Here is an 8,141-nt window from a genome sequence, read left to right on the forward strand (position 1 = left end):
AAACATGCGATGTAAAAAAATTGAGGGAAAAAAGCAAACCAAAAAACAAAACATAAAAATTAAGCACCGTGATCAAAAAATCAACTCTAACACTAATGTAGTATCTAGTGGAGTGGATAAACTTTCATGATGCAAAACATGAGACATCAAAAAAAAAAAAAAAAAAAATTCAGCACTGGTTTCAAAAATCAAAGTTTTATACTTTTGGTAGACTGAAGCATATACCTGAAAAAAGTTTTTCTCAGTCTTGGAAACGCTGCTCCTTTCACTATCATTGTTTGACACAATAGGATATTAATAATATTACATCATATAAAAAAAAACCCAACACAGAAAAGACAAAAAACTTTAAATCTGGATGTTACAAAAATAAATAACTGGTCTTGGATTTAATCCACCAATTTTTTTTTTTTTTTTTCAGCAGTTCAATGTCTGTAATTCGTAGAGGCTAAGATGCTGATGACGAAGTTGAAGGCACGTTGGAGGAGCTCATCTCTTCCTCGTTGGCTCCGCTTGTGTCCACCACACAGATGAGGCAGCTGGTGATGGGGAAAGCCCGCACTTTGTTACAGACCGCCCACTTGTCCGTCTCCGTGTAGTACTCCATGATGTGGCCCAGACGGCCGACGCCCTGGAAACCAGCCAGCACGTAGATCACGGACCCCACGGCCGCACACTTCACCGTCACTCCTCTCCACGGCATCGGCGATGCCACCCTCCACTCATCACTGCCGATTTCATAATATTCCACCGAGTCCAGACCGCCTAGGAGTGGAGCATTAGAATTAAAAATCACCCCTTTAATCCTTATTGGCCTGTCAGCTTTCATGACCTTACCTGTCAGTTACTATTTATTGACATGACTGATAATGAAGTAGTGACAACAGAGAGAGCCTACCGAGGCCGTTCTGTCCGCCGACTGCATATATTCTTGAATTGGCCACCACCAGGCCGTGGTTCTTCCTGGCTTCTCTCATACCGCACAACTCTCTCCACCTGTATTGTGTGGAGGATGTTGGAGAGATTAACACGGCAAATCACTTAAGACAAAACCTATTTACCATTAATCTAGCATGTATTTGATTTTAAAAAGCAAGCATGTGGGTGGGCGTAACTAGGTAAAAGCCACCATCTAACACTAATCTGACGTGAAAAGTGGCATTAGGTTACATTTGGAGCAGGAGAGTTGCTCTTAGATCAGCCTGAGAAGGCAAGTTCTGCCAGGTGCTAGTCAAGGAGTAATGGGGGTCCATGTGAATATAAGGTGACTCACTTCTCTGTGCTGGGGTCATAAACCTCACAGTTGTTGAGCACCCTGCCGGACACATTGTTACCCAGGCTGCCTCCACACACGTAGATCAGGCCGTTGGCCTCCACTGAGCCGTGACTGCAGCGTGGCATCAGCATGCTGGGCTTGATCTGCCATGTCTCTGTACGAGTGTCATAACACTCAAACAAGTTTAATGCAGAGCTGCCTGTCAGAAAAAGGACACAAAACTCAGCGTCGCGTTCAAGTGGGAGTTCCCGTTAAGAAAGTATAATGGGCCACTCCAGCCTATTTAGAATGGAGAACTCACATCCTCCCATGACAAACAAAGAAACAAACAAACCGCAGCATGTGAGTGAATCACAAACTGTGGGTAAACAACACGTTCTGAGGGATAAACGATCCTATGAATCAACCTGCGGTGGAATTAAAAGTCTCTAACAAATGACCAATATTTGACCGTAACACCAAAGTACATAAACACTATGTTAGCTTTTTGGCTTTATACAGAGAATAAACCAGTGCTATGTCACAACTCCTTCGTTCCTCTAAACTATGCAATATTTCATTAGCTTGAAATATTGACCCTATTCATAAATATATCCAGTGCTTTGCAAGCTCACCCACTTCTGATCCTCCTGAGGTGTAGATCTTGCCTTTGGAGGCACATGCAGCCAAGCTGTCTCGTGGATTAGGTGGCCCTAATTTGGAGTACCAGCTGTCCTTTACCACATTGTAACAGTCCATTCTTTTAATGGGGAAGAGTTGAGACCCTCCCAGTATGTAGACTACATTGTCCCAGAACACAGCAGTAGCATCGCGCCTCTTCTCAAATGGACAACGGATGTCCGTCCAACTGTAATCCTAAAATCATCATGGAGAGGAGCATGACACAATAATTATCCTATAATGATAATAATAATAATAATAATAACAACAACAACAACAACAATACTACTACTACTACTAATAATAATTTATGTTTATTTAGAGCCCAGTATCACCATTTATAGTTCACTTATAAAAGGACTTTACATGTCTATAACCAAGTCAAATCAAAATTATATTATCCATAGGTTCAAGAAAATAGATATCACAATATTTCTTCACTGGACTCATTTTTCTCAAATTAATGAATATGTAACATGTATGAATGGAGAGATTTCACAGGGAAATGGAAAAAAAAACATGGAGCTGTATTGCTAGTGCCATTTTAAGGCAGTGGACAAACTGTTTCAACAGAACCACAACTCAACATCAGAATCTTCTTACACCAAATCCTCTAATCCTTATCAAGTGCTCCTTAATGATTACATTTATTTATTATAACTTTATCCATTCATTGGACCTGGAGTGCCACTATGTCTATGAAAGCATTATTTTTCTCCTGTGTATTGTTATGTTAACTTGTGTGTCTGTTTTTACCTTGGGGTTAAAGTATCGGCAAGACTGGGGCTGGGACCCACCAAACAGTGCAATCCGGAAGTCGGGTTTTTTGCGCCGTGGACGACTGCTCTCCCCTAACTCCTCACGGTCCTCTGGTGACAAGAGATGGTAACGCATTCCACCTAAAAAAAACCAAAAAACAACACAGACATTCAGGCTGATCTAGAACTCACTTCACAGCCAAGACAATTAAACATGATCATGATCATGATCATTTCTACATGTGACTCACAGAAGTGATGTGTAGAAAGATTCACCATTAAACATATCTTTAAAAGAGAATGCTGACTGCTTACAGATGACCATTTTCAGGCACTCTGAGTTGTCCTGTATGAGAGGCTCTGCCTGCACGGTTTTGCTGAGGAAAGTCTTTGAGACGAGAGGAAACCGAACTTTGCCGAGGATGTCGACGATGTACTGCTGACGATTCAGCACGTCATACTTGAGCCACCGCACGGCTGCGTCGTAAATCTGTACAAACACAAATTTACATGTCAACAAGCTAAGCACAATTAAGAGCTGGACTATGATACTTTTACACTCTGTGTTTTAGCCTCTCGGCTCTCCAGAATAATAGGTCAAATTAGAATAAGAATAACACAGCAGCAGAGCACATGTCTCAGAACAATATACTCAAACTTTGTGTAACAGCCCGAAACATGATTTTATTTGTTTCACAATCTGTCAACTGCTACGTCATACACTTATGAAAAAGGGTTTTTGAATCCACACTGTTAAACAACATAGTGCAGCAATTGTTGAGTCTGGTCATGCAATGAAGACTACAACTTGTAGAAACACATATAGCCACATATTGAGATAGAAAGGGAGTGAGACAGGCAGTCACCTGGTCCTCTGCTCGCACGGTCAGTGTGTCCTGCTGTAGCAGGTGAGTGACCTGTTTCACATCCAGCTGCAGGAACTCATCCATTTTATACACGTCAGTGAAATGCTGGTGAATGAAATCGTCCGCCACAACCTTCAGTTCAGGACAGTTTAGGTACTCAGCTAGAGCACTGATGCCTGCACGATTTTCAAAAAAGATCACACCCAGGAAACACATCAGTCAGTAAGCTTGTTAGCAGATCTAAAATGTGAGAGTAAAATACTGTAGAAACACTGTCAGGAGTAGCTTAAAATCAAAATCAGTAGACTTTTGTAATAGTGAACAGAATGTAATCCATTCATTTCTAACAGTATGCTCAGTGCAGTAGAATGTTGTCTTACCGAGACAATTTGTCGCATCTACTTGCTCCTTGAGAAAATCCACGCACATTTTCTTCACTGGTTCTATCTGATATTGATTAGCTGCATTCAGTAAAGACTCAACATTGTTGCTGTTGACAGAAATTCTGAAACATGAGGAAAATGACAACCAGAAACCTTTATGATTACCCAAAATTACACCACTGAACCATGACAGTAAAATCTATTTATGAAGAGCCTGAAAGCTGGATGGATTCTGTTCCTGTGTTATGTTTAGCAAGACTAAATTGGTCTGCTCTAGTTGAATAGATTGACATTTGCAGAAAAGGAATGTTAAACTTTGATTACGCTTGTGGTATTATAGCTTTAGGCCAATCAGAGTTTTGGCTTGAAAATGTTTGAGGTTGCTTTAAGATCTTATTTTTAGCCATCAGTCTTACCGTGCGGTGTATATAAAGTCCACAAGCACCTCAATAATCTCATACTCTGCATCCCTCAGTTCCACTTCTTGATTTGATGCCTCCATCATGTTGGCTATGACAGACAGGTATAAGAAACATCCTTGTAATTATGAATGACTATATACAAGACATTACAGTGAGTATATCACAGTGAGTATGCTCATTACCGATTTACTCTTTCGAATCTCTTAGATGAAGTTCTTTGTGAGACAAAGGCATTAGCCCTATATCCTCGTGCATCTGATGTGCATCTACAAAGAATTTTTTGCTTTAATCAAAATTTCCCAAAGTCAGGTCCATTTTAGGCTTCATTTCACAGATTTAAGTACGTATAATTCAGATTTGAATCTAATTCTGATTGCTATATAATTGTATAACTCAGTACTTACTGGTAAACATGAGATTGAAGAAATGACTCGCAGCGGCCAGCACCACTCTGTGTGCAGGTATGTGTTTGCCTTGAACCACAAGGCTGACGTCGCACAAAGACCCCTGAGGGAATATATATTTTGATTACACTCAGCAGGCGACACACAATTACAAAAAGTCAAGCGTCCTTATTACTGTCGTATCGTATTAGATGTAGGGAACCAGCAAGAATGTCTGTCAAATTAATGACCTCACCTGCTTCCTTAAGTTATTCATGACACCCATTATGTTAGACAGCAATCTGTATTCCTCTTTAGAAGCGAATTTCTTTTCACTTTTCTTTTTCGGACCAACAGTCTTCTCACTCATCGATGATGCCACGCTAGCCATTCTGTTCTTCTAATATTGTTTAGTGTCCTCTTTTCAGCGAGATATTTACCACACAGCTAACGTCAGACTTACTAGTTTCTTTAATTGAAAACAAGAACGACAGTTGTCAGACAGTTTAAACTGACTTTGAGGCTAAGCATAATAGTCTCCTACATTTCACAGGACTTTGTTTTGTCTTCGGAAACAACTTCTTCGTCAATGGATTTTGTTGACGGAGTCTAGCTGAAGAGCTGCACACTGCCACGTACTGTCCTGGAGTGTGATGAGGACGTGGCCCATGATGAGCCCTTTCAAAGTTCTCTGGTTGCATGGAATCGGATGGCTGCCTTATAATGGAGCCTTGGCTTTCCAGTAAGAGAAAGAACAAGTAGAAATCTCTTTACCTGAAAGACGCAAGGGTTCTTCAGTGTTTAACATATCATATTCATACACGTGGCAGGTGACACAGCATTTTCTGGTGTATGGCCGTTATGAGGTTGCTGTGAATTCTAAATTCAGTATTAGACTAGATAATAGTGAAAGCACAAATTTAACTCAAAGATTTTTATTACGTTAACGGTTTAGTTTAGACTCTAAGAGTTTGTTTCCGGCAACTACTGTACATATATTAATACAAATAAATAATATAGTACAAATATACTTGAATATATTACTTTGCTCGGGTCCCACTCTGAAATTGTTTTCCTAGACCAAATTTAAAGTAAACTTTAAAGTTTACTCTCCAAATTTCATTTAAAGAAATGACACTTTAGGCAGAAGATGTAATATTACATAAACCTTTTATTTGTTGCTTTACATTTGAACTTGGGTAAAAATGCAGATTATAGAAAAGATGTGTGTGGTTTTTATAGCAAGAAGAGGAAAACTGAACACACTGTTAATGTATTGCTTTGCATTTTTCTTCTTTATAACATAAATTATAATATTTAAAGCATATCTATATTTACATTTTCACTTTAGAAGAAAACATTTTTTGTTTGTTAGTTTGTTTCCATTCTTATTGTGTTCAGGTGGGTTTCCACACCTCATGCAAAACAAGTTAAACATATTTTGAACAGAACAATATTAAACAACAGCATCAAAACACTATACCCTCTCTATGAGTGATTTTTGTTCACCCTTGTCATGACATCACAAGACAAGTCACAATCATCTCAGTATTATCTGAAATGCCAACTCAATACTGAGATAAAGGTATAGGGAATTGCAACACATCACATATCAGAATATAAACACAATAAAGATCCTCTTTACAGGAACCTGTAACTCTCTGAATAATCTCTGCACAGCTCGAACATGGCACACAAAACATTCTGCACATCTCTGAACCCTTATCAGAACATAAATAATAATGAGAAATAATAAATAAGCATTAATTGTTTATGCTCATTTTAATTACAGTGTCAAAGTGAGAGATGTACACACTAAGTGATTTCACTACAGACTTAGAGAGAAAAGTGATGCACAGGAAATATGATACAAGTACTTAATCCACAGATCGAAAAATTACCAAAGCAAAGTGACTAATGTTAGTGTTTCCTTGTTTACTTCAGTTTTCAGTCTTTTGGTAAGTTAGAAAGAAAGAAAGAAAGAAAGAAAGAAAGAAAGAGAAAATAAGAGCAACAACCAGCCATGGCTTCCTAGCAAACTCCTACAGCACCAACCCCCTCTTAAAACATTTTCCTGAGCAATTACTATTTTTGTAAAATCATTCTGAACTTTTGCTTACTGAGCCAGACACACAAGGCTGTCACCCAGTACAATAAGACATGATTTACACTGGACAAAAAATGAACAGTCACACACATGAAAATATTGTCAGTGAATTTTCAAAAACAAAAATACTGGCGAAATGTTTCTAAGGGGACATGAAGAGTTTGTAATGGATGCACTTTGTTTAACCAAGAGAAAAGCTGCAAGTAAGGCATAAAAACTGTTAACACACTGTTACTACATTAAATATTGCATTACTCCCCCATTATTCTGTTTGGCACTGAAACAAATGCAAGCAGATGTTTCCCCATTCACGTGTACACATATATAAATGTATATACATTCTTACACATTACTGTACAGAAAACAAATATGTAAGTGCAAATCTTATGTGCGTGCATATGAAATGTAATAAGAAAATAATCTCCCTTTAGCAAATGAGGTCAACTGAGAGGAAATCCAGTGTTACTCTGTTAAAGCAATATGGCAACAGAGTAAACCAAAAACAAATCAACAAACAAAACAAAATATCTGAACCAAAAACAGCTACTGCATTCTACTGTTGCAAGGGAGTTTGGACAATTGAACAGAACAATACTGAATACTTGACATAATACTGCTGTGTTTTCATATATCAAAAAGCAAATAATTACTGAGGATTTGAACTAAGTAGGTGAACAGTTTCATTACTTATTTGCCTCTTTTAGTGAATGTGTCTTATCCTTGTGTCCACCAAGGAGACACATTAAAAGTTTGCCATGCGTCCATGCGCTTTCTCCCATCCGTGTCCACAGTGTGTCCATGAGCAGACAGGTGAAGAAACTCTTCCTTCTGAAAGTCTGGAAAAATACCAGTCCCATGGAAGTATGGCATCTTAAGCAAATTCAGAACCTATTTACATACTTAACACATATATAAATGACACTACATCAAATCCCAAAGTGAGGATATGAGATAATAGCAGTGTTAATTAACATCAAAAACAGCATTTCAACAAGGCAACATCAAAAGAAAAAAAAACTATACACTCTGTGTCTTGTGTTTTAAGGAACAGGCAGAAGTTGCCTCCAGGGCTGGTGAGGGACCACTCAATAATGTCAGGTCAGTGTATCTATTCTCTGAGTGATAACAGAGTAGGAAATAAACAGCTTATGAGCATTGTGAGAGAACAGCTTGTGTCTGTTAGACAGGTTTTGAAGCTGTGGTTCATTCAGTCTCTTCTGTCAGGATTCCTCCTGTTTGGCTATGAAGGAGCTCTGTCCTTCACAATAATATGACACCAAAAATTA

At 38.6% G+C, this 8,141-nt stretch overlaps 1 protein-coding gene across 1 annotated transcript; it reads right to left on the reverse strand.

The window, feature by feature from the left end:
• Window positions 1–448: 448 nt before the first annotated feature.
• klhl7 (kelch-like family member 7) lies at window positions 449–5,141 on the reverse strand. The gene is made up of 11 exons (XM_030789288.1): window positions 5,005–5,141; window positions 4,770–4,872; window positions 4,360–4,453; window positions 3,941–4,065; window positions 3,561–3,736; window positions 3,010–3,184; window positions 2,693–2,835; window positions 1,891–2,131; window positions 1,274–1,475; window positions 899–996; window positions 449–765 (listed from the first exon to the last, which is right to left on the reverse strand). The coding sequence occupies exons 1-11, from the start codon at window positions 5,137–5,139 to the stop codon at window positions 449–451; spliced, it is 1,809 nt and encodes a 602-aa protein (XP_030645148.1). The 5' UTR covers window positions 5,140–5,141.
• Window positions 5,142–8,141: the final 3,000 nt, after the last annotated feature.

The sequence above is a fragment of the Chanos chanos genome, chromosome 12, assembly GCF_902362185.1.
Source record: "Chanos chanos chromosome 12, fChaCha1.1, whole genome shotgun sequence".
NCBI classification, from domain to species: Eukaryota; Metazoa; Chordata; class Actinopteri; order Gonorynchiformes; family Chanidae; genus Chanos; species Chanos chanos.

Coding starts and splice junctions, on each gene's coding strand:
- klhl7 (XM_030789288.1), bottom strand. CDS start 5,139: ATGGCTAGCGTGGCATCATCGATGAGTGAGAAGACTGTTGGTCCGAAA. Junction 4,066..4,359: donor GACTTTATATACACCGCACG/GTAAGACTGATG, acceptor CTCATGTTTCAG/AATTTCTGTCAACAGCAACA. Junction 997..1,273: donor TATGACCCCAGCACAGAGAA/GTGAGTCACCTT, acceptor CACACAATACAG/GTGGAGAGAGTTGTGCGGTA.